The sequence below is a fragment of the Sorex fumeus genome, unplaced genomic scaffold (assembly GCF_029834395.1).
Source record: "Sorex fumeus unplaced genomic scaffold, SorFum_2.1 ptg000030l, whole genome shotgun sequence".
Lineage (NCBI taxonomy): Eukaryota > Metazoa > Chordata > Mammalia > Eulipotyphla > Soricidae > Sorex > Sorex fumeus.
The window spans coordinates 1,185,001-1,210,966 of record NW_026606087.1 but is presented as its reverse complement, the minus strand read 5'-3'; the positions used below and the strand labels follow the sequence as shown (position 1 = coordinate 1,210,966).

Genomic DNA, 25,966 nt, shown 5'->3' with positions numbered 1-25,966 from the left:
CTGCAATACAGATACTGAGAGGTTATCCCGTTTGGCCCTTTATCTACTTTCAGCACACATCTCCCATCCTGAGCAGCCAACCCAGTTTAAGTCCCATGCTTATGATCCCCTGACCCAAGCCAGGAGTGACTCCTGAGAACAGAGCCAGAATAGCCTCTAAACACCACCAGGTGTAGTCAAAATTCCATATAAAATTATAACAGACATATATATTATTTGTAAACTCATTGAAAAATTTCTCATAAGTGGAAAAAGTTTAAGAATGTTTGGCCTATAAAACAGCCACCTATCCATGTGTACATCTTTACCTCTGCATTTTCATTTCCGGGGGGAAAAAAGGAAAGGAGGGGAAAAACGACCTCCAATTTATTACAAAGCAGCAAATAGAAGTAGAATTCTGAAATGAAGTGCAAAACTCTCAGTTTGTTCAGTATGAGTTACTTTAGATTAATGCAGCTAACACAGCATTTATGTGAAAAACGAATTCACCACTTAACCTAACCAAAAATACATTCAAAATAAATAAATTATTGAATTAGTGTTCTAATTCTTTGTGTTTAGGTAATGGATATCTTCCTTCATATTGTGATGATATCCTTGAATGAAGGGACATTTTTTTCCCAAAAGTTTGATGAACTTGAGACTATTGTATTCTAGATACTTGGAAACACTATCAGTAAAAACAAATCATAGTTAAATTATAATGAAAACCAAAAGTTTACAAAATAATTTCCAATCATTGTATTAAATAGGGCTTCCCACTTTCTAGGGTGCTAATAAAATATAAAGATAAGTGAAATGCATAATTATTCATTTCTAATTTTCACCTAATTGTAAATTTTTATTATCAAAGGTTTTTAATTTATACTTTGTATTTGAGAAGGTGATTTACAGAGAGATACATTATTGAACTCAATTTGCATCACCTAGAAAAATAATGCCTAGAGGTCATGGAAATGAAGTAATACCAAAATAATACTTAAAAGGTTAATATAAAAAATAAATGTGATCACACTGAAAGCCATATTAACAAAAGAAATAATAGCTTGAAGTTGTTCTTCTCTAAAAAGGTTACATTTCTCTTGGAAATCAAGGAAAACTTCTTTGCAGAAGACAATCAAATGGGATAATTTGCATATCAAGGTAATTAAGGCACATTCATTAGATGTGTTCAAGAAAGATTAGATATATTTGTGGAAGGAACAGAGTAGGGTCTTTCCTGCTTAATGCAGGTGGTTTGACTGAATAATCAAAGAAAGCCCTTTCAATCTCATCTCTAAATGATGGGAGTAGGATTCGTTATGTTGAGTTGCCTTTATGAAAAACAACTCTCTCTAAATTAAAGAAGGTAGATCTGGAGGCATGTAAATACAATCTCAGCTTCCTTCTCCCAAAGCAATAGGCAGCCTATCATAAGAAACTCCATCTTATTCAAGCTGACCTAGAAATGCCTTGAGATTTTTATCATTGTAATCATGAAAAGTTCAAATCAGTCATGTAAATAACTGTATTCTACATAACATATGCATTACCTTCTAAAATATGTTACTTAGAAGCATTTGGAAGTACACACATTTCAGGTTTCCAGTTACCATATTTCAGTATAGTGGTATACCAAATCATCTATACCAAAAAATTGTACATTAATCAGAGCACCTATAGATTGAGGCATAACTTAATGGAAAAAATATTGGTGTTAGGATATCAGCTTTATTGATTAACAATGATCAGTTCTGACAAGCGATTTTTTTAATTCGTCTTTAGCATCTTCAAATATTATTTGAATCTAACAAAAAATAAAGGCTGAGCAGAAAAGCCTTGTTCTAACCATTATGCTAGTCTACACCACACCATATTTTCTATTAGTAATTATCTCTATCTAAATAATTTCCAAAGAGCAACTACTCCTAAGTTTCTGGAAATAACAGAGAGATTAAGTTATACTTTGTTTATGAAATAAAATTTGCATGTGGATAGTAGACAGGAAACAACAAACTACCAACACAGTACAGATGTGAGTGTGAGATGAACTCTAGCAGCATATTGATGGAAGAAATGAAAACAAAATATTTATGAGACAGAATAAAGTTATTGTATAAAAGTAAGTCAAACAAGTGAAAAAAACTGAATGAATCCCAGAAAAAAAAATCCCGATAAACACGTAATCTTGTTGTCAATGGTAAGTGAATATTGGTGATATATGCCTGTAAAAGATTCATGTTGAGTGCTCTCCAAATCCCAGTCACAAGATCTCACACAGCCTGAAAGAATAAATAAAAAGAAATAGGACCTAGTCCATCTCTGGAAAACATCTTGTATACTCAATTTTATTGCACTGAGGGGAAAGATAATGGGTTTGAACCCCTTCACATTTCCAAAATACAAAAGAAATGTATGATCTTTGCACAAATGAAGCAAAGTGCTAGATTTTTATATCTTGGCAGGTGCTCAATATGCAGCCCACATAATCACAGGTTAATGACTGGAGTGTGTTAATCAGCATTTATACCTGATTCCTTCTCACCCAGGGGGGAAAAGCCAAGTATTCCAGAGCATGTTACTATTGCTACTTTTGATAAAAATTTTGATAATATTGGTTAAGCCAGACAGCCTACAAAAAAAATTCTAGAATGGTGTATTATATTAAGAATATGTCTAAAATAATGTAAATCCCTACAAATACCAAATAATGTAAATCCCTACAAATACCAAACTTTTTGGCATACTATTACCATAGTAGCATACCAGCAATCACTTGGTCTAAATAATCAAGATTTGGGAATGCCTTTTTAATATATACTTTCGATAATAATGAGATCATGCAAGACATAAAACATAACCAGAGTGTGAAAATATGATCACGGTGTTTATTGCAGATAACATTAGCTTTCTATTTCACTACACACACTCGGTGCTTTGCCAGATGACATGCAATATAATATGACTGTTTTTTGGTTCAACTTGTAAGTAAACTTCTGTTACTAAATTTTTGAAACAGGTTTATAAAGGAATATTTATGTAATAATACAATTACTAATTTACAGAAAATGAAAAATATTCCTCAAGGTTTCCTGGAGACTATTGTTGCATAATCAAGAGGGAAAAAGAAAGATGTTTCACTTGTTATCAGATGTATAAATTTGAACTTAAATTTAATAAATTTTCAAAGTCCAAAAATTATAGTAGTAACTTTCTCAGAAAGTCTAAAACTTGCCAGCTTATCACTTTTTTCTGTGCTTCAGAGACTAATCAGATGCCAAAAAAGATGCACAAGTTTTGCCTCTGGTGGCAAGAATATAAACTACCTTGTTAGGACCAAGTGAACTCGAAAATATCACTATACTTTCTAGAGAGATGTTTTTCATCTGGGTGCCATCTATTATATTGAATGTTTACAACCTACCAAATACTGGCAAGTGTTTTAGTTTAAAAAATTTTAATATTACAAAGTTTGGAATCTTGTAAAGGTCCATCAACATAAAGCATGATGAGAAGTTAGCAATCCTCATTCAAAATTCCTGGCCTATGTTATCATGTATTGACAATAGTGCTATTTCCAGAAAGAATACCAAGTCCAAACCAGAATTTTAATGACTGCAAGTGAATTACTTAAAACACTCTAGAGTTGATTAGCAACTACATTGGACTAAATGCAAGAAAGGCATGTGCAAAAAAAATTATTTGAAAGCAAGAAAGAATTGTTCCAGTTATATAGTAAATATTTCAGTATGCCTATCATTATTTTCTTTCACTTATAACAAAAGACATTGCTGACGTTACTTTCATTTATAGTACAAAGTTATTGTTTTTATTTGGGGGCTATACCCTGCAGTGCTCAGGCTTTACTTCTGACTCGGTACTCAGGAATCACTCCTGGAGGACTTGGGGAACCATATGGGATCCCAGGAATCAAACCCAGCTTGGTCATGTGCAGGGCAAGTGCCCTACCCACTTTACTATTTCTCTCCACCCCAAGTACATAAATTATTTTAAAACTTTTCTAGAAAATGAAACTCCACAGAAATTTAATTAGGTCAACAAAACTCAGAGTTCCAATATTCTGGGGTTAAGGGTCCAGTTATATTTTATTTTTAAAATCTAAAGAAGTAGGTAAAAAAAAAAAAAGATAAATAAAATTCCACTTGAGCCCAAACATAAAAGTCAATATAAGCACATATTTAAGTTCATATGTGTTCGTGTGTGCACTGGTTTGGGGAGTTTGGTTTCGGGGAGTTTTCTTTGATCTTGTTATTTTGTTTTGTTTTGTTTGTATTTTTTTGGTCACACTTGGAGATGCTCAGGGATAATTCCTGGCTCTTCACTCAGGAACTACTCCCAGCAGGGCTCGAGGGACCATAAGGGATACCAGGGACTGAACCCCGGTCAGCTGGATGCAAGGCAAACGCCCTACCCACTGTACTATCACTCTGGCCCTATTGTCATATTTCAGATCTTATAAAAGCTATTGCTGATGCATTGCTTACACATGGCATACTCAAAAAGTCATCACCAGTTTCTTCATAGTTTCTTCATAGGGAAAAAGCTGCTTTCTCTTCCCTTGAACTAATCTAGAGCCAGAGCAAGTCTCTTCTCCCTCTCTTAACCCACTTTATAATTCATACTTGATTTTTTTTAAGATTGTATTTGTTGGTTTGTGGTTTCGTTTTGTTTGGTTTTGGTTTCGGTTTGGGGCCACACCTTGTGATGCTCAGGAGTTACTCCTGGCTTGCATTTAGGAATTACTTCTGGCTGTGCTGAGAGGATAAGACCTGGGTAGGCTGTGTATAAGGCAAATGTCCTACCCGCTGTACTATCACTCTAGCCCCTTGACATAATTTCTACCCACATGTACATGTACATGTACATTGAAACATTCTCCTGATTTTCTGTGTGAATCCTGTCTTCTTCTAGGTCTTAGGAACTCACTCCCTTACTTACATTCATTTTTCATCAAACTCAACTACACAACTGCACGAATTTTCTTAATAGACGGCCTTGTTCCTGGTGTTTATCTCAATCCGTTCTCTCATAGCAGTTAATATTATCTTTCAAAACATAAATCAAATTATTTGATTTCATCTTATTCCAGTCTCTTGATCACTCATCTCACTCTAGCAACTGATATCTTCTGTTGCTCAGACACACATATTTTAGCCCTTACTATATACATTCTAGTTCAGTCTCTCCCCCAAACTTTTTTCATAAGTGACTCCTTCATCTTGTTCTTAACATCTCAGTTCCAGTGTTATGTCTTCAAAAAGACCTAAGCTGGATCATTTAAATAAGTAATTCCTTAGCTCATTTTCTTGTTTAATTTTCTCACTACACTTAACATTTTTGAAATTGCCTCACTCTGTGAAACTTCTTTATATTCTGTCATATAACTAGAGTCTAATTTCCATAATAGTTAGAAACTTGTCTTTTTGCACAAAAAAAAAATCCATGCCTAGAACTTTGTCTTCAAAACATACTCAAAATATATACTGTGAAACATACACTGGTGAAGGGAAGGGTGATGGAATATTATATGACTGAAACCCAATCATGAACAACTTTGTAACTGTCTATCTCACTGTGATTCAAAATATACTCATGGAATATTTAGCAGAAAATCACTACACACAATACCATACACTAACCACAACTAGAAAATGTTCCTCTTTGGTGGTGAAAAATGCGCCCTGGTGGAGAAATGGGTGTACGATCTCTGTGTGACTGAAAGTCAATCATGAAAGCTTTAACTGTACCTAATGGGGATTCAATTAAAAAAAAATTTTTAAATAGAAAATGTTCCTCTATTCTGGTTAATTTCAAAATACAACACAATATACTATATATTTTCAATAAATTAAATGAATTTATTCTTGCTCAATGAATTAGTTCTCAAGGGAATGAAAATTTATTTCAGGGAACAGAGTTATATTCCTCTGCTAGTACACTCTGGTGGAGGGTGTGGTGTTGCAATGATGTATACATTAAACTATAATTAACAGCATTTTAAATCATGGTAATACAATAAAAAATGGGAAGAAAATTATTCCTCTGTAAAAAAGATATGGGAATACTAGTGTCATAATGATAATAATAGTGATTTATAACAGTGACAAAACACTTATTTACAATAACTTTTTAGCCTTTATGTGAATCTTATCAAAAATTACAGTGTGCTAAAATTAAAGTTGAACATTTTGGTTTTCCTAATCCAGTTAGTCATAGTTAAAACTAGAGTACAAATTTATAAAACCTCAGATTGCCCTCGAACTATAATCTCTAAAATTTCTCTTTTAATTGTTATAGCAGATTGATAAAAATCGTCTTTCTAGTTAGAAACTGTGTGGTCTCAAATTGTGTTGGAATGCTTTCTCAAAATAATCAGTTATTAATATTTAAAGATTTTTTTTTCAAATCAGGAAGTAAGGATTAACAGAACTCTGCTTTGTCCTCTCTGTCTATCACAGAAAAGCTTCTCTGTGGTCTTGATATTTCGAAGTAAAAAGCCTTCTGAGCCAAGTAGATAAGAAACTTTTAGTGCCGGCTTCTAACTGTACATCACTGAAGGCTGTCACAGAAAGTAAATAACCATGGATACAGAAAAAGTGTTGAGAAATGTTTTTTTTTTAACTTTCTTTTAAATTGTATTTCTCAACTATGTATGGGGCTCAACTACTGAGTGACTGAGAAATACAATGTTCCCTTAAGCTTCAAAGCAATCATTTTGAACTTCACATTTGTTTTAAGGTACAATGACATAAAAATGTTTATTAAACTTTAGTTACAATTCCCTCTTGCCACCTTAACACAAACATTCACAAACATGCACTCATACATTGTAGGTTTGTACAACTATCCAGAAACCTAAAATCCTTGGATTGTTTTTATTTCCTGTAAAGAAAAATTTCCTAGTGATACAATGCTCATAGTATAAGTCACTACAGGTCTGATGTTACAGTTCTTACACATTATTGAATCTATCAAATGAAAAGGGAGCACAAAGGGAATTTCCAAATGCAGCTGCTATTTCCCATTTGTTAAATCCTTTTATTATACCATATAAGTACACAGCTGGGAAATACTATAGAGTGGGAGTTAAAACAAAATATTTTGGCTTCCAGACATTCAAAATACACAAAGGCTCCAGTGGAAAGCAATGCTTGATATCAAAAAAACAGTGAGAGTTTGACAACATTTTCAGCAAATATGATTCCTTTTATACTATATGTATACATTTATAAGGTTAAACTATTTTATAGTAATCCCACTTAATATAAACTTGGTAAGCAAATTATTAAAATCTACTCTGATGAAATTTCAGATCATGAAGCTGAGAATAATTTATAAAAGCAAAAAAACACTTGTTTAAAACAAAGTTTTACCAAAAATAAAACAAGTAAACGTGTTCTTAAAAGAGAAAAATTTGAACTGTACTATATCTTTCTCAACCTGCATTTTCCAATTCAATTGTTTTCACCTGTCCAATTTGGCATAAAACCCAAAACATACCAAGAACCCAAACCATCTCCCATCATTTTCTTTATCTCTACACTAATTTAGGTCATTATTATCTCTTACCTGGATTTCTGAAAGAGCCTCCAAAAGGTCCTTCCTCCTCTCATTCATTAACTAGACTACAAACATTCATTATTCTACAGTCAGAATTATCTGTTTGAAATGCTCTTACACCTTTCATTAGCTTTCCATTAGATTTAAAATCAACGCTCACTTCTAAAATGTTATCAACAAGTTCTCAATAGGACAGAATGCTTACCAAATTCTCCAATCACGTATAATGCAGCATTGTCTCTTCACAGATACAACAGCTACAAAGACTATTTCACTTTCTGAACTCAAACCTAAATTTTTTACTTTATATTTTACACATATTTTACTTTTTCTATTCTTTTTCTATTATTCTTTGCTCAGGGTGGAAATTCCTATCAATTCGCTCTAAATTTGGTTTATCCCATTCTGTTTTCACATGAATATATAAATATAATTATACATTGATTCATCTATTTCATTGCTGTTCCCTTGAATATAAGCTCTAAGAAAGTATAATCATATGGTTGTCTTGCTCAGTACCTAGAAGAATGATAGTTCTAGAGAAGGAATACCATAAAAATTTGTTGAGATCAAAATGAAACCTGGGACCCAAGAGATAGTACAGTAGGTAGGGCACTTGTCTTGCACAAGATCAACCCAGGTTCAATCTCCAGCACCAAGCATGATTCCTGAGACCACCAAGAAACCCCTGAACAAAGAGCCAGGAAAAATTCTTGAGTACTGCCAGGTGTGGCTCCTCCAAATATGCAAAAAACATAATCCTGTTCTTTTGAAAAAAAAAAAAATCAGTGGCAGTGACTAAAAGGGAAACACTTTTTTTTTTTTTTTGCTACTGGGAAGAAATAAAATTTAGATTCTATTAGATTCTGTCATGAAAGCAGAATTTTAGTTTTGCTTTATTATTATCTTATTCCTTTACAAGTAAAATTAATCTTACAGTGGATTTATCCAATTGTAGACTGATTACATCCTCTATATCTAGATTAGTTAGAAAAGTCTTATCTTTTTCCAATCCTATTTCCTACTGCTACAAAACTTGGGTTGGTGTCTGCAAAATCCTGTGAAAAAGAAAAATGTATGCCTCCACAGTTGGCTGTGAGACATTAGGTTTACAGCAAGACTGAAATGGAAATACATTATTGTCAGTAGCACTGTAGCACTGTCCTCCGTTGTTCATCGATTTGCTCTAGCGGGCACCAGTAACATCTCACAACAAATTGTGAGACTTGCTGTTACTGTTTTTGGCATATCGAATACGTCACGAGTATTTTTCCAAGCTTTTCCGTGCAGGCGGGATACTCCTAGTAGCTTGCCAGGCTCTCCGAGAGGGGCGGAGGAATCAAACCCAGGTCTGCCACGTGCAAGGCAAAGGCCCTACCCGCTGTGCTATTGCTCCAGGCCCTATTGTCAGTAAAGATATTTAAAATAGTACCCTTTTTTCTTTTTTACTGATTTTTCCTAAGTTACCTTTTTATTAGGGAATAAAACCGTTCCTCATTGTTCACTTAAAATATTTATTAACTTAACCAAAATATTAGAAATGTAAAATGGGGTTTAAAGTTCCAAATTTAATAAAAATTTTAGATATGATAAATTCTAGAAAATATAAATCTTAAACTCTTACCTAAAAAAACTAAGAAATGTCACTTACTATGGTTTTAATGGTTATAAATGGAATTTAAAATGGGAAAGCCACCTAATATACTGTGTGGATTTTATGTTGTTGTTCTTACTTTTAGGGAAAACTCTTGATTGTATGATATTCGGGAATTTTACATGTCCTTTCATGTTAATATATTGACACCTAATTGAAAAATCTTTATAATAATCAAAAATAATTAAGAATTACCGCAAAAAAATGACAAATATTTGCAGTTTCTCACTAACAATGTACTCACCATATGATTCCATTCACCAGATTGTTTCCTGAATACAATTTTTCCATATTTGTATGCAGCCACAGTTTACTTGATCAATCCTATTTTTTTCTATTACCAAGTTTTACCATCATAACTTCAGAGATTCAGAGAGTAAGTCTTAAGTCTCCCCTCAAATTAAATTAAATAGGTTCCTGGCAAATTGACCTAATAAAAGACAAAAACTAAACACAGATCACTTTCTGATTTTCTCTAGTAACAGTCACTGTCACTGTCCTCCCGTTGTTCATCGATTTGCTCGAGCGGGCCCAGTAACGTCTTCATTGTGAGACTTCTTGTTACTGTGTTTGGCATATTGAATATATCACGGGTAGCTTGCCAGGCTTTGCTGTGCAGGCTAGATACTCTTGATAGCCTGTCAGGCTCTCCGAGAGGGGTGGAGGAATCGAACCCAGCTCAGCCAGGTCGGCTGTGCACAAGGCAAATGCCCTATACCGTGCTGTCACTCCAGCCCTTCTCTAGTAACTTCTAGCCCTTCTCTAGTAATTAGGATATTAATTAAAATATATTTTTTTCCTGACTTAAATCAATTTAACTTTAATACTACATATCTTTAACTTCCCTAAAATATTTGCAATGAGACCATACCAACAAACACACTCACCATTCTTTGCTGAGACGACAGTACACTGTCCCAGTCAGCATCTTGCTGAATGGTATTGACAAGTGTTGGTAGCTCCTCAGAGTGAGGTTTGTTGTGCATTATGGGGTGCAGAGGCAGATGGGAGGCCACATGTTGATCACTTCCCTCTTCCTTTTCCCTTGAGGTCAAATCTTGGGTCATAGCTTCCTCTCCATCAGCTGCACAGGAAAATGGAGAGGTGGCTTGCTTGGAAGACATTCTTCTGCAGAAGAAACAGATAAAATAAAAAAAAAAAAGAATTAGCAACAAGAGCATGATGCATCCATTATATATTTCACAAATTTTAGATGAAGTAACATTGAGTTCTAATATTCTATGATTCAGGTATACATCATTATAAATCAACATCTGCATAATCTATATTGATTCTACTACTGAAAGAAGCATCCCTTCCTTACATTTGACTAATTCAGGAAATAAAAAGTTTTCTAGCTTTAGAGATGTTTATAATTTATTTTAAACCACTGAAAAGAACTGTTGGCCTATCTGTTTCATCTTCTCTCTTAGCTTTTAATTCAGTTAAGTTAAAAGTCTTTGCTTTTAACACAGCAAAACCTCTTCCTAGAAACTGTTTACTTTCTCATACCAATTTACAAATATTATTTTCATAAAGTAAGTTTTCATAATGTACTGTGTATGTGTGCATGTATTTTTCTTTCTAGTTCTCCCAACTAGATTACAAACTTCTTGGGAGTAATTTGCTTAATAGCTAGCAATGAAAAAAGAGGACTATATGAACTGACAAATGAGTCAGTCTGGAAGATTATTTTTAAATATAAAATTTAAATTTCCTATGTTTTATGTAGAAACAGAAAGCCAGAGAAAGAAAATATCAGTGGGAGAGCAAATAATGTAATAAAGTTCTAAGTAAATCTAATCTTGTTTTTTCATACCTTAAATTATGAGTGGTAGGCTTAACTGCTTAATGCCAATCTGACCCTTTTCTAAAGACTTTTTCAAAAGTTGTGTTAATTTTAGGTGACATATTGCTAAGTGGCTGATAGTGTTACTTTAGTCTTAAGGCAAGTTTGTTAATACTGAATTGGGTATGCACAATAAATGTGACCCTATGTTATTATAAAACATATAAATGATATTTTAAAAACTGAAAAATAGCAAAATCCTACCATGTACAATATTCTATGACCCCAAAATTATTATTGAACATTCATCAATATTTCCACAACAAAACAATGAGTATACTGAATATGACAAAATCTCTATTATAGCTTTAATAAACAATCAAAAAGTCATGATTATTAAACAGAACTTCAAGAGTTTTAACTCAGTATCTTGTCAGGAATATTTTCTCAGCAAAATATTTAGACATAAAAATAACCAAAGGCTTCAACATTTCTTTTTTAAAGGGGGAAAATTGAGCATGTTTTCTGAAATTTTGCATTATTTTTAGTTTATTATATCTCTAGCTCTAAAATTGCTGTGTAATGAAAGAAATAAAATCTCCACCTTAATTGCTCTTTAACATTAATTGATTTCATACCATTTTTTAAAAAATGCACAAATCAGTTAACATAGGAAACCACATGAGCATTTTTCAAATTAGCAAATCATTAACTTGCTAGTACTGTTTCTACAGACAAATAAATACTGATTAAAGGGTCTAGAAATCTGAGATTAACAGTTAAATTTACAAATCTGTCACATGCTTTCATGAATATTGCAGTGAAGGAAATATCAAGTGCAAAGAAAAATAATTAAGTTAATTCCAATTTAAACAGTAGTTTTTATGTAGCAGCCCATGTTTCACATAGGATTTAACAGCTAATGCTAAATTTCTCACAATTAATGAGGGGGCTCGGATTTAGTATTCTACAGTGAAAAAAAATTAATATAAGATAAGCTAATCTAATTATGCACAGTTCTAAATAAAAGTATTACAGGCTTTTGAAGTGCTTTAAAACATATTAAAATGCTGATATCTACTTATGATAATCATTCGATAAATAATAAAAAATGGAGAAAATGTACACAAAAAAGTCTAAATTTTTCTTTGAGAAGAAATAAAAGTTCTAAAGAGACTATATTGATAATCTGATAAGTGCATTCGTATATTATAAAAAAACTCACATAAGGAAAATTTTAAATATATATAGTTATAGGAAACAACAGCAATGGATAGTACTTACTATACAGAAATTTTTTTAGAACTTACCATTAGCCTCATAAATGCGATAGCAAAGCCAGGCAAATTATTACTGTTCTGCAAGTTTATCAAGAGCTTGCCATAAGCAATAAGAATGTTTTCATAGTTCATATAATAACAGTACCAATAATGTAATCATTCACAATAAAAACAAAAGAATGAATTTACTGCTGCTTTTTAAAACAGCTAAATAAAACTGAAAGTCATAATCCAAAACCCAGTGACTTTAACTCCCCAGCAAATATCCTCTTATTATAAAGTGAATTGGCTCTTTCCAATAGCATTATCTGTGATTGTTGCTTTAGTATAAATTAATCATGACTCAAAACCCAAAATGAAAAATCTCTTAAGAATAATTTCAACTATAAACTGCACCAATGAACAATAGTGCACAATCCTAATTAAACACAACCATGCAGCTGTAAAAATAGACCAAATCTGTCCAAAGCTAAGAGTTGAGTTTAAAGGCTGGTTTGTTAGAGTGTTTTCTTAAGGAAGGCTGGGCCCTCAGTCTTAATCAGCCAATAAATTATTTCCTGCAATTACATTAAATAGAAAATTATCTTCAAATGGGGAGTGTTAATTGAAAATCAAAATTCAGAGGGAAGTTTAGAAATTACACGCTGAATACAATTAGTGAGGAAAGGCTTCACCTCTACTTCATCAACAGTCTTCTAGTGATTCCTCCAGTGACCACTGAAGAAAACTACCTATTTATAACATCACACAATTTGCCTTCTATTTTGCACCTACAAACACGAATCTGTATTGAGGTGGCAAATAAAGGATATGCTGCCAAAATAAAGCAATATGAAATCTGACTGTTCATCCTCAGTTCCCACCATCATTAAGGGACAAGGAGAAGGTGGAGGTAGGAAAATAAAGACTAGACAAGAGACGCGTGCTCTACTTAGAAATACCACCCTTTAACAAAGCAATTTACATTTTCTGTTTCGAGTATCTATTTGCATATCATATGGACTTTTGTATGTGTGCAGTATAATTCCCAGATATGTTGTTCTCAAAGAAAAGGCTTACTTTGGTTCTTTTAGCTAGTATAACTCCACTGTAGACATTTCCTTTTGATAAAACTGTCAGGTTTGTTTCAGGTTTTGCTTAATTGTTGGTTTCACTGTAGTTTTCAATTTAGATAGTGATTCTATTGTATTCTTGGAAGGAAAATGTGCACAACTTCCTTTGGCTGCATAATTTATTAAATGCCTAAAGTTTGCTGATAATTAGATTTGATGTACTGATTATTTTTGTTCAGTTACTTCTTTAAAGAATTCTACCTTTTTTATTATGTCCTCTTTCATTTCATTTCTTAACTTTAGATTTTCTTCTTAAAATATTTTACTAAACCATGTATACTGTATTAGAGAAGCTGAAAAGATTCTTGGCATTTTGGTAATGCTTTTACTATAACCACCATACCATGACTACTCTCCTGGAAATAAAAAAAACCCTCATAAATCAAACACATATTTGTTTCATTTTTCAAAATGCCATGTGAAGAACTTAACTTTTAATATTCATATCAGTAATTTTCCACTGTAAAAACTTTCACCCCAGTGTTTTACGATGGTATCTTACTTCAGCTGCTGTCTTATACTAATAAGCAGAAGAATCAAAATCCTTGTGAAAATGGTCAATTCCCATGTGACTTTACTTTGTTTTATTTTTGCACTATTATAACTTAAAAATCATTCAAATGAATTGTTTTTTTAATTTGTATTAAAAAAATATCTCCCTACTTATACCCCCTGAAAACAGGGGTTTATAATGGAAGTGCTGACACAACCCTAACTAAAGCAGCGCAAATGTTGCCGCTATAATACACAAAATCAAGTTCTATTATTCTAAACTATCCTCGCTCATGGGATTTTTCTTTACTGTGCTCCCAGCCAAACTGCTGAAGCATGAAAAATTTAAATGCAATCAAATGTGCCCAATTCTACTTTACTAGAACAAGTGTCTACAGTGGTACAATCTTAAAAGGAGATGCAACAGATTTGTTTGGTGTTTTTTTTAACTGTTTATTTATAATACAGTGCATTGGAGATAAAATAAAAGAGGAAATTACACTCACATGGTACCAGTGTATTGACTACACAGAGTACATTATAATCAGAGAGAAAAACTACATTGTCAACTTATCACATTGGTTAAACAAGATGGTTTTCTGGGGCATAGCTATTATCAAGTAAAACCTCCAAAGAGAATTACATATCTGGGATACATAAAATTCCATCTGAGTTCCCTGATTTTGAAATGTCTCTGCCCAATAGATTAAGTGAATTCCCAGAATGCCAGGCTAAAAGGAAGAACTTCAGGACTTAGCACTTGGGAAGTTGGATTGTGGGATATGATTTCCAACAAATAATATTTCCAAGGATAACCTCTGCAAAGAAAATAATATTTTTTAATACTCCAGTGTAAAATCTGAATGCTTGTGTCATTAAAAACCCGTAGGGACAGTAAGCAGTATTTCATGCCCTTCAAAGAGAAGTCTAAAACTTCATAAAATGGCAATAATACAAAGTATCTACGTAGTATGTTCTCTATTACAGAAAATCATGTCTAGAACTTTAAAAATTTCTGATTTGATGCTAATTTTAAAAAGTAATTCTCGGTTTAAAAGTTAGAATTTTAAGAACAATGTTATGCAAGCATATTACTTTTTAAAACATTTTCTTGAGAAGCATTTTTCTCAAAACTATTTTAACTTAAAACTTACATAACCATTCAAAGTGGTCACTAAAGTTATTAGAACAAATTTTAACCTGATTTCTTAAAATGTTTTCATTACTCTAAAGTTATTATCAAGTAGCATTCATTTTAGGTGTGTTACATGTATTCAAAAGAAGTCCTGTTTTTTAACATAAAGCAACATTTAATAGTTGGTTTACTTAAAGAAAAACTTAAAAATTCAGGCCAACATTCACATTTAATTTTGGAACTCAGCCTCCGGCAACCAAGGTAGACTTATTTCTGTCAGATAGTTCACTGTTAATTTAATGCTGCAATTGATCTGATACTGAGAAGTAAACAACTAATTTTCCAAAAATGTAATACAGTGCCTCTCATTTTAAGGAGCATGAGTAACAGATATGTTCAACTGCCAAAATGCACAATACCCAGGAACCCCTACAAAGGATGCCAGTCCATCCAGCCTAGGGCAAAGAATGATTAAAGAACCTTCTTCCGGTACATCTAATTCCCACATTTAAGTACTAGAGCAGGTAGAGGTCCCTATTCTAGCCATTTAATGGAAGAGAATAGTTCTTAAACTTTTTCTGTTACATTTGGAAAAAGCCTAAAAGAAGCAATCAACTCTTTGTATTTTTATAGCACCAAATTTTTCTAGGTTCAATTTGTTTTTTCTCTTGTTTTTTTTCTCTCTTTCATCTGTTAAATAGGCAACTGAGAAAACTGATAAAAAGGTTACTGCATTCTGCGATATCTTAGAGACTAATAAACATGTCTCTGTTTGTAGAGGCTCTTTCAGAACATAAATGCTAACCCATAAAAAAAATACTCATTAGGAGAAAACTTGTTGATTTGAGTCAAATCACTGAAGTCTAAGAAAACACTCAATAGATTTTGAGTTACTTAAGGCTTCCAATTTTTCACACCAAAGCACCAAAAATGTCACCAAAGACCTTCTGAGGTTCTTGCAAAACAGGGACTACCTGGAACAGATTTTTCTCAAGTCATCAAAAGTTTGTGTTTCTAGAGTTTATATTTAGCTGACAATATTGCTGTCACTTTATATAGCTTAAGACTGTTCTTTGGACTAGAGCTCATATGTCTTGGAATGCTTTGACTCATGAATTGTTTCTCCTGATAATGTTACATCACGTAATCACCTCTGTCTAATTTGTTAGTATCTGCTACAAGAGACAGGCAACTAGCCTAAAGACTGGCCTGCCTACCGGACTACCTTCAGAAATCAATAATGATTACATGTGTTTCTGAGTATGCAGCTTCTCCTTGGACCAAAACTTGAGAAACATAAAATCAATCAGCACTTTATGCTTGATGGAAATTAAATTGAATTTTTCTCATAGTTTATCTATCCATAACTTGTTGGGCTCTTTGCTTTTAAAATCCAGGCTCAGAATATTAAAATGAAAGCAGTCACTTAACAATAAGAGCAAAAGCAAACAATGGCTACTATAAATATTAACTTAGAGGATTTTAATCAAGCACAATGACTTTATAGCTTAACCAAAAGACCCCTAAGTGACTGGAGGAAAAGAAAGCTATTCACAATATGGCAGAATGAATTTATATATATATGCATATATATGTATATATGTATCCACACACATATATACACATATATTCATGCTAAATTTCTCCTTCACATAAAATAAAAACCTTAACTTTAAAGTGAACACTACACATGCCTTGTCAGCTTGAAACCAGCCTAACAAGGAAACAAGGAAACCTAATTATAAAATAATTTATGTAATTATTAATTTAAAATACTAAAGCAAAATAATAACTTCTCTTAGAGTAGGAAGTTCACTGTATAAATTTTGACCTTTACCTCTAATAATACTAGAAAAAATATATACAGATTTTTTTAAATGAAGACCCACATAGTGACTATGAACAAAATCATATAAAGAAGCTAATCTCTGAGGTTCTGCTTTAGCTAAATAAAGCAACCCAGCAGTTCCTCTCTTTCATGTAAAGAAATAGCATAAATTTCAAGTTTCTAGCAAATAAGAGGAGGAAAAAGGAGAACGGAGAGAAAGGGGGAGCAGGGTGGAGAAGGAAGGAAAGGGAGAGGAAGGAGGAGGGGCAAAGGGGAAAGGGGAGGAGAGAAACAACCATGGTTTTGCAGTTCATTTTCAGTTTGTCTACTTAATGAAAACCTCATTGTACAATCCTGAAAACCATTTCCAGCAGGCAAAGTATTTCTGATTCAGCAGAGGTTACACAAGCATCAAAGCAGTTAAGTATAGGTGCCAAGCCGCATTGCCAGGAGCTCTTAGTACTGTGAGTTAGTGTTACCTGACAGCTTAGTGAATATAAAATTACTTGTTTCTTCAATTGAAGACAATCAAATTGTCACCTTCCATTGTAATAAAGCACAACTAGTGATCAGCAAAGTGCAAACATAATTACCATGAAGAAAACAAAAAATCAAATCTAAATCTCTCTACAGAGTAAACACATCTATCTGCCTTCCCAAAAAAAAGGAATGCAATTTAATACTGAAAGCTATGATGCAACTTTTAGGTTATTTAACAATAAGATTTATTAGTTTTTATTAAATTATCATAAAAACAAAACAAATCGATTTAAAAGTGAATACGGATACCAAGAAGAGTACTACAGTGCTGCAACTTTCAATAGTACAAGGCCGGCCACTTATATATTTCTGTATTTAGGGCAATAATGCTAAGTGTATGTCATCAGCATGTCCATTTTAAAAAACATGCTTTCAGGGATCTCTTTATAACCTAGAAACCTTTCTGAAAGTTGGAAAAAATGGGTAGGCTACAACCTCAAAAGCTTGTCTTGATTTTTCCTTAAAAAGAAAAAAGTTTTGCTTTATTTTTGTCTTCTAAAATGACTTATTATTTTCGAGGTTGAAAATTCACCTCAAAAATTGATTTAGAATCTCTATCCAAGTTTAGAAAAATAACCAAGAAAAGGGTACACATCCACAACTATTATTGAGTCATTCAGTATCTAGAATTCTTGTCCAAATTTTGTGACCAGATTGGCCCACTATCAAAGTGATTTCAGTAACCCAAAGTTGGGTTGGTATTAAAGCAATGAAAATTTGACATGGTTTTCTAAAGATCCCCAAAATATAAATATAGATGGCTTTAAACAAACCAAATTTTTTAAAGTTCTCTAGAAAAGTGATATTAAGATGTTCAAAACATTCAGATTTGTATCATTCTTTTCTATATGACAAGTTATCCCATTCATAACTAAGAGTTTTCTTCTTTTATCAATAATGACCTTATTAATGGTAAAGTACTTCATATTTACTGATATTATATTTTTACTTAATACCATACTCCTAAATAATATGTACTCAAACACAAAAAGGGATCAACTGAGGCAGAGGTGAAAATACTGCATGAGTGAATATGAAATGTATTAGGAACCATCAACATCATAGTCAGACATTTGTAATCAGATATATTATTCCTTGGAATGAGTATTATCATTTATGAATATAAAATGGCCAATCTAAATTGGCATTCTTCTTCCTCCATTTTATTATGGAAGGGTAAGATGAATATCTGGGGTAGATTTTCTGGTTAAATTAGAAGTAGAATAAGAACAGGAGAGAGACAAAATCTGAATTCTAGTTGCAGGTATACTGCAACTTAAAACAAATTTCATAACATTAAAAAAGTCAAGATGTGAGAAATAAGGCTATTTTCAAAATAATATTTTTCCTGACCTTTTAAGCAATACAAAAATGTTTTTTTCCAAGGGACTTGCTTATGAACCTAACACAATAAAAACCTCCTGCGTGAAGGAAATGCAGTGTTTTTTCTTTTTTAACTTCAATGATAAGTAACTTAATACATTACTAAAATTATACTCATACAGAATACTGCTCACAATATATAATAATAAAAAGTTTCAACAAGAGGAAGGAAAGGAAATCTGCTGCCATAGAATGTCTTCCAGAGTCAGGGAGATTAATGCTTGCATAGATATTATCATAACCTTATGGTAAGTAGAAGAAAACTAGAAAACATTAGGAAACCTCTGCTTTATATTTTTCAAAGATTATAATATATTCCCCATGAGGATAGGATCATGTCTGCCTTGTCCATCGATTACTGGATTCCCAATCTCCAACCAGTATGCCATACTTCACAGATAATAATATTAGAAAGGGCTGGAGCAATAGCACAGTGGAGGGCATTTGCCTTGCACTCGGCCAACTTGGCCAACCTGAGTTCGATTCCTCCACCCCTCTCAGAGAGCCAGGAAAGCTACCGAGAATATCTCACCCGCATGGCAAAGCCTGGCACGCTACCCGTGATGTATCCGATATGCCAAATACAGTAACAACAAGTCTCACAATGGAGACGTTACTGGGCCTGCTCAAGCAAATCGATGAACAATAGGAGGACAGTGCTAATATTAGGAAAAAGATAAAGGGGAAGTCAGAAAGGAACAGGAAAGAAAATCAGTTATTTTTTAATTAAAGGGAATAATCTGAAAATACAACTTATAACCTATGTATTCCTTCTTTTTTTATCAAACATGTTCCTTCATATGTAAGGTATTTGATCCACGTATTTATAACCCCAATACGGAGTTTCCTCTTGCATCTCTGAAATGTAACTCATCAAATGGCTGTTAGACATTTATGTGTCATGTTTAACAAAATTAAAATTAAATTCATCATTAGTTTCCTCAGGGCTAGGATGAAAGAGATGTTACTGGGGCCTGCTCAAGGCAATCGATGAATAACAGGATGATGAAATGAAAATGAAAATGAATTAGTTTCCTTTATAGCCTCATTCACTTATTACTATCCAGAAAAGTATCATTCTCAAATCATCATCCAAGTTAAAAACATAAACTCTATATCCATTGACTACAGTTTTTTTCATTTTGGGGCCACCCCTGGCAATACTCAGGGGTTATTTCTGGCTCTACACTCTGAATCACTCCTGACGGTATTCAGAGGACCATATGGAATGCTACGAATCAAATCCAGTTCAGCTGCATGCAAGGGAAATACATTACCCACTCTCTGGCCCCCACTATTCATCCTTGTTCTTCAAAGCCAATTTTTGAGGAACTCTTCCATCAACACTTCCTTAATCACATTTCTCATACTCATACCTTCTTCCCATACTCACTTTAGTACAGGACTTTAGTACACTTCACACCTAGACTTTTGCAACAGACTCTAAAATAGTTTCCTTGATTTCATTTTTTTTCCCTTTCCAAATAAAACTGCCAAATCCTTTTATCAGACCACTCTTATCACTCACTGGCTCTCTCTAAATGAAATGAATAAGTCCAAACTCCTGAGAGGCATTCAAGGTCCTCCCTCCAGATACAACCAATCTTTCTACCCAGGTCTAACTTATCTTTTAGTAGTCTGCACTTTAATCTTCTACTCTACCAAACTGACACTTACTGCCTTCTACTAGGTCTTTATTATGTCTATACCCACTCCTACTTCCCTCACCTTCCATTTTGTTCAGTAGGAAACAGACTGACACTATTTCAGGCAATTGCGATCTACCATTTTTTCTAATTGTTTCCATTAAGAAATCTGAAGATTTTAGTTTTATAACACTCAACACCTAATTCATTCAATTTTACATAACCTCTTAAAATGTATATCAGGGCCAGAGAAATGATATGGTAAGGTGTTTGCCTTGTACACGGCCAAACAGGATTTTATCCCTGGCACCCCAAATTGTCCCCTGAGCCACTAGGTGTGAACCCTGAGTACAGAGTCAGAAGTAAGCCCTGAGTACTGACATATGTGACCCAAAAAACAAACAAGGGGCTGGAGTGATAGTACAGCGGGTAGGGCATTTGCCTTGCATGCGGCCAACCCAGGTTCAATTCCCAGCATCCCATATGGTCCCCCAAGCACGGCCAGGAATAATTCCTGAATGCATGAACCAGGAGTAACCCCTGTGCATCACTGAGTGTGACCCAAAAAGAATACGTATATATACGTTATATTTTAGAAGTAATTCCAACCAACAAGAAATTTAAAAAGAACAAAATTCTGGCTTCTCTATTCTCTCATACTTCCTAGTACAGTATTTTACACAAAAGAAATAATATATTCCCAATTATTTGAAATTATTAAAAAAATAAATAAAGGGTTTTGAAGTCAGTTTGTAAACTTAATTTCTCAGTACTTTCTCCTCTTCCCCAACCATAAGAAGTAAATTTCTTGGATGTGAGGGTTATCTGGTTGCTACATCTGTCACCCCATTGATTTCTAGAGTTGACGCAACTGATCTGGCTGGCTAGGCAGGTGTTCTTTTCCTCTCTCACGATTCCTTAAGTTGATAGCTCATTAGAAGAAATGGGCTTCCCTAAATAGAGATAGACTGTTCCTCCATTGAAGGTGTATGAGTAACTCTGTTTCCCTGCTAGAACCTCCAAACAAGATATCAAGGAAGTTAATTTCTTATTTTTTAATCAAATACTTTCTATAACATAAAAGCAAAAAGCATTAGTCTATATTGTCAGAAAAACTGTAGCACTGTAGCACAGTCCTTCCATTGTTCATCAATTTGCTCGAGCGGGCAACAGTAATGTCTCCATTGTGAGACTTGTTGTTACTGTATTAGGCATATCTAATACGCCACGGGGAGCTTGCCAGGCTCTGCCGTGCAGGCAAGATACTCTCGGTAGCTTGCTGGGCTCTCCAGGAGGGACAGAGGAATCGAACCCAGGTCAGCTACATGCAAGGCAAACACCCTATCCGCTGTGCTACCGCTCTACCCAGTCAGAAAAACTATAAAAGATAAATAGTTGAATAAACAAATGAATGGATAGGGAGGAAGGGATGGATGGATGGATGGATGGATGGATGGATGGATGGATGGATGGATATTGAAGAGACAGTTTAGAAGACACATAAATAGCACTTATATGGTTAGAAAGTTCTAGTCACTGTATTATTTCATTCAGGCATCCCTAGGAACTCTCATTCACTGTTGGGAATGCTGACTGGTCTAGTCATTTTATTTTATTTTTATTTTATTTTATTTTATTTTAATTTCTCGAGCGGGCCCAGTAACGTCTCCATTGGAGACTTTGTTGTTACTGTGTTTGGCATATCGAATACTCTCAGTAGCTTGCCGGGCTCTCCGAGAGGGGCAGAGGAATCGAACTCGGGTCGGCACAGCGGGTAGGGCGTTCGCCTTACAAGCGGCCAACATGGCCGACCCGAGTTCGATTCCTCCGCCCCTCTCGGAGAGCCCGGCAAGCTACCGAGAGTATTCGATATGCCAAACACAGTAACAACGAAGTCTCCAATGGAGACGTTACTGGGCCCGCTCGAGCAAATCGATGATCAACAGGAGGGCCTTTACCTTTACCTTTACCTTTACCTTATTTTAATGAATCATTGTGAGATAAACTTACAGACTTATAGGCTTTCATGATTGCATTTCACTCAAACAATGTTCAAGTACAATCTTAGCAAAACAACATGGACATTCCTCAAAAAACTAGAAATTGAGCTCCCATTTGACCCAGTAATACCACTTCTAAGAATATACTAAGAGCTCAAAAACACACATCAGAAATGGCACCTGCATTTTTATGTTCATTGTAACACTGTTCACAACAGCCAAAATCTGAAAATAATCCAAGTGCCCAAGAACACATGAACACATGACTGGATAAAGAAAATGTGGTACATCTACACAATAGAATACTATGCAGCCACAAGGGAAAATTAAGTCATGAAATTTTCCTATAAATCGATGGAGAGAGAGAGAATCATGCTAGATGAAATGAGTCAGAAGGAGAGGGACAGATATAGAATGATTTTACTCATTTGTGGGATATAAAAAGTACAGTATGAGACTAATATTGAAGGATAGAAGAAACAGGGCCAGGAGGAATGGTCCACAATTGGAAGCTTGCCACAGGTGTGGGGGATTGAGGACAGTTAGGTTAGAGAAGGGATCACTATGACAATAATAGTTGGAAATAATCACTCTCAACAAGACCTGAGTGGTGAAAGTAGGTAAAGGGATATACATGATAACCTCTCAGTACCTACATTGAAAAGCATAGTGCCCAAAAGGGGAGATAGGAAGGAGGAGGAGGAGGAAGAGGAGGAGGAGGAGGAGGAGGAGGAGGGGGAGGAGGAGGAGACAAGAGGAAGAGGAAGAAGAGGAGGAAGAAGAGGAGGAGAAGGAACAAGGAGAAGAAGAAGAAGAAGACGAAGAAGAAGAAGAAGAAGAAGAAGAAGAAGAAGAAGAAGAAGAAGAAGAAGAAGAAGAAGAAGAAGAAGAGGAAGAGGAAGAGGAAGAGGAAGAGGAAGAGGAAGAGGAAGAGGAGGAGGAGGAGGAAGAGGAGGAGGAGGAGGAGGAGGAGGAGACTGAGGATATTTGTGGAGGAAAATGTACCCTGGTGAAGAGTAATATGGTAGAGTCAAAGAAATAGAGGTTTAGATCCCAGATTTCTTGTTCATTAGATCTGTGAACTAGTTACCTGGTGAAGAGATGGGTGTTAGAACATTGTATAACTGAAACCCAATCATGAATAACTTTGTAATTGTGTATCTCATGATGATTCAGTAAAAATAAATTTAAAACGACATCCTGTTTTACAAATAAGAGAATCAAGCATAACAAAAGTATTTTTAAGATAAAACTTGCCTAAGATTCAACCCAGAAAATAATACACAAAAAACAGAATTTTAACTCAATTGACCAAATAACCAGGGAAGATATTATTAGGATTAAAAGCAACTAAGAGTGGGGCTGGAGCAATAGCACAGCGGGTAGGACGTTTGCCTTGCACGCGGCCAACCGGGGTTCGATTCCCAGCATCCTATATGGTCCCCTGAGCATCGCCAGGGATAATTCCTTAACACAGAGCCAGGAGTAATCCCTGTGCATTGCTGGGTGTGACCCAAAAAGCAAAAAAAAGCAACTAAGAGTAACATGAATTAAGTAAATTATTAAATTTAGGTAAGGGGAGGGAGAGAGAGGGAGAGCAGAGGAGAAAGAGGAAAGCAGATAACCCTCTAATTCATTTGACTCTCATTCTAGACAATCTGACAATGAAAGTGGATACAGAAGTTTACAGAACTGAACTTAATAGCCATAGACATTCACTGCAGTTTCTAGACAGTTTTTTTTAAATACCTGTTAGCTAATTACCTGTGATTTCCCAATAATTTTCTAGCATGCTTTTTCTGATCAATCTAGATGACCAACATTTAACAAATTATACGAACTGTTGTGATAAAATAAGGATGTCATTGCTCATTGAAGGTCTAGAAAAGCATAAGATCAAATTTCCAACTTCTATTTCTTACTAGAGAAGCTACACCAGGAGTATCAGATGCAACTAGAGCTGCATCTGTGCAAAAGTAGGTGTTGAGGACAGCCTTGAGGGAAGATGGGAGAACCTTGAAACAGAATGTATTTAACACACCACCTGTCTAGAGTTCAGGCAATTGAGATAGCCTTTTAAAATATGATTAGCATGTAGCATCTCATATAGTCTAACTTTTATGTGGGGAAGGGTAGGAAAAAGTTATACCTAAGCACATGCATTTTAATAAATTGTAATTGTGAAAGCTGAAAAAGGGTTTTCACCATCCACTCCCTTACTTTTAGCTATCTGCTTTAAGTTTCTTACCTAGATTTGATGTTGACATGTTCTAATGAACAGCGTTGGAAAACATGAGAATCCAATTGTTTCTATGAGCCATTGCACAGAATTGTTTAGCTATTATTATCAAAGACAATTATGATAATCTATTGACTGTCTTGCATGCAAAAGATTTTGCTGCTAAACACCTACACAGGTACATCTATCAATCACGGAATGTCTGGTTTTCCCAAGCTATGTTATTTGCTAGGGGGAAAAAAAAATCTTGCATTACTTATACAGCTCTGTTTTCCCCTCTCAAAAAAGCATCACTTGAAATTTCTCAAGACTAAATATGAAAATCCCTTGAAAATATTTACAATAATGATGCCTAATCTATTAAATTTTACTTCTTCAAAAGGAAAGAAATAGAGGTAGAGTCAAAGAAATAGAGGTTTAAATCCCAGATTTCTTGTTCATTAGATCTGTGAACTAGTTACTTGACTCTCAGTTTCCATGTCCCCATCAGTAAAATTAGAGTCCTCATGATAAATTCCTTTAAGATTTGTTGTGAAGATCTGATTAATACATCCAAGTATCTAGTATTTGGTAGGCATTAAGTGAATGCAAATTTGCATTAAATGAAACATCAGAGAAAAAAATAGTTTGACTTAAACAAAAAGCAAGCAATCTTAAAAGAAAGCAATGCTGAATTTTTACACCTTATACTACATGAAAGCTCCATGGAATAGTTTTCCAGGAGCAAAATGCCTATTGCTCTATGAATCAATGACCAAAATGGTGACCACAGGGTAAAAATCAAATAAACTATTACACATAGGGAAAGGAATGAGAGGGAATCACTGTTTTCCTAAAAGAAACCAAAGCACACAGCATCTGCAACAGAGAACTTAGGATGACAAGGGTCCTGGCTCTGGGCAACCATTCACAACTAACCTCTTTCCTTGATTTTCAACCAAACTGGATTCAATAATTTGAAGACTACCCATTTTCACAGAATCAATTTTAAAGCGGAAGCAGCATTTCAATATACTAAGTAACTTATTGCTGATTTATTTGGCAATAAATGAAGTCTAAGCTACTATGAAATATTTGTCCATGAAATTCACCAGTATCTTTCAAATTCAGATTATTTAATGTACAATTTGAGAAACTGTGCCCCTGATGAACAGGTAACTCCTGATTCCAAATCTTCAGGGTTTATAAATGTTACTTATTACCTTTTTTCATTTTAATCAGTTCCTGTTTGTTACCCACACACTTTCTCATAAACTGAGAAAACCCTTAAGTTCTCCACTCACCACAATTTGCTTTAGAAAATCAATA

At 34.2% G+C, this 25,966-nt stretch overlaps 1 protein-coding gene across 7 annotated transcripts in view; it reads right to left on the bottom strand.

Moving 5' to 3' along the window:
- The window catches only part of SOX6 (SRY-box transcription factor 6), a 662,237-nt gene that overhangs the window by 353,708 nt on the left and 282,563 nt on the right, over positions 1-25,966 (bottom strand). For all 7 annotated transcript variants that reach the window (XM_056115917.1, XM_056115921.1, XM_056115920.1 and 4 more), the window contains one exon: positions 10,102-10,342. In XM_056115917.1, coding sequence (XP_055971892.1) covers positions 10,102-10,338 — 237 coding nt within the window. In that variant the 5' untranslated portion in view covers positions 10,339-10,342. The remainder of the gene's footprint in view (positions 1-10,101; positions 10,343-25,966) is intronic.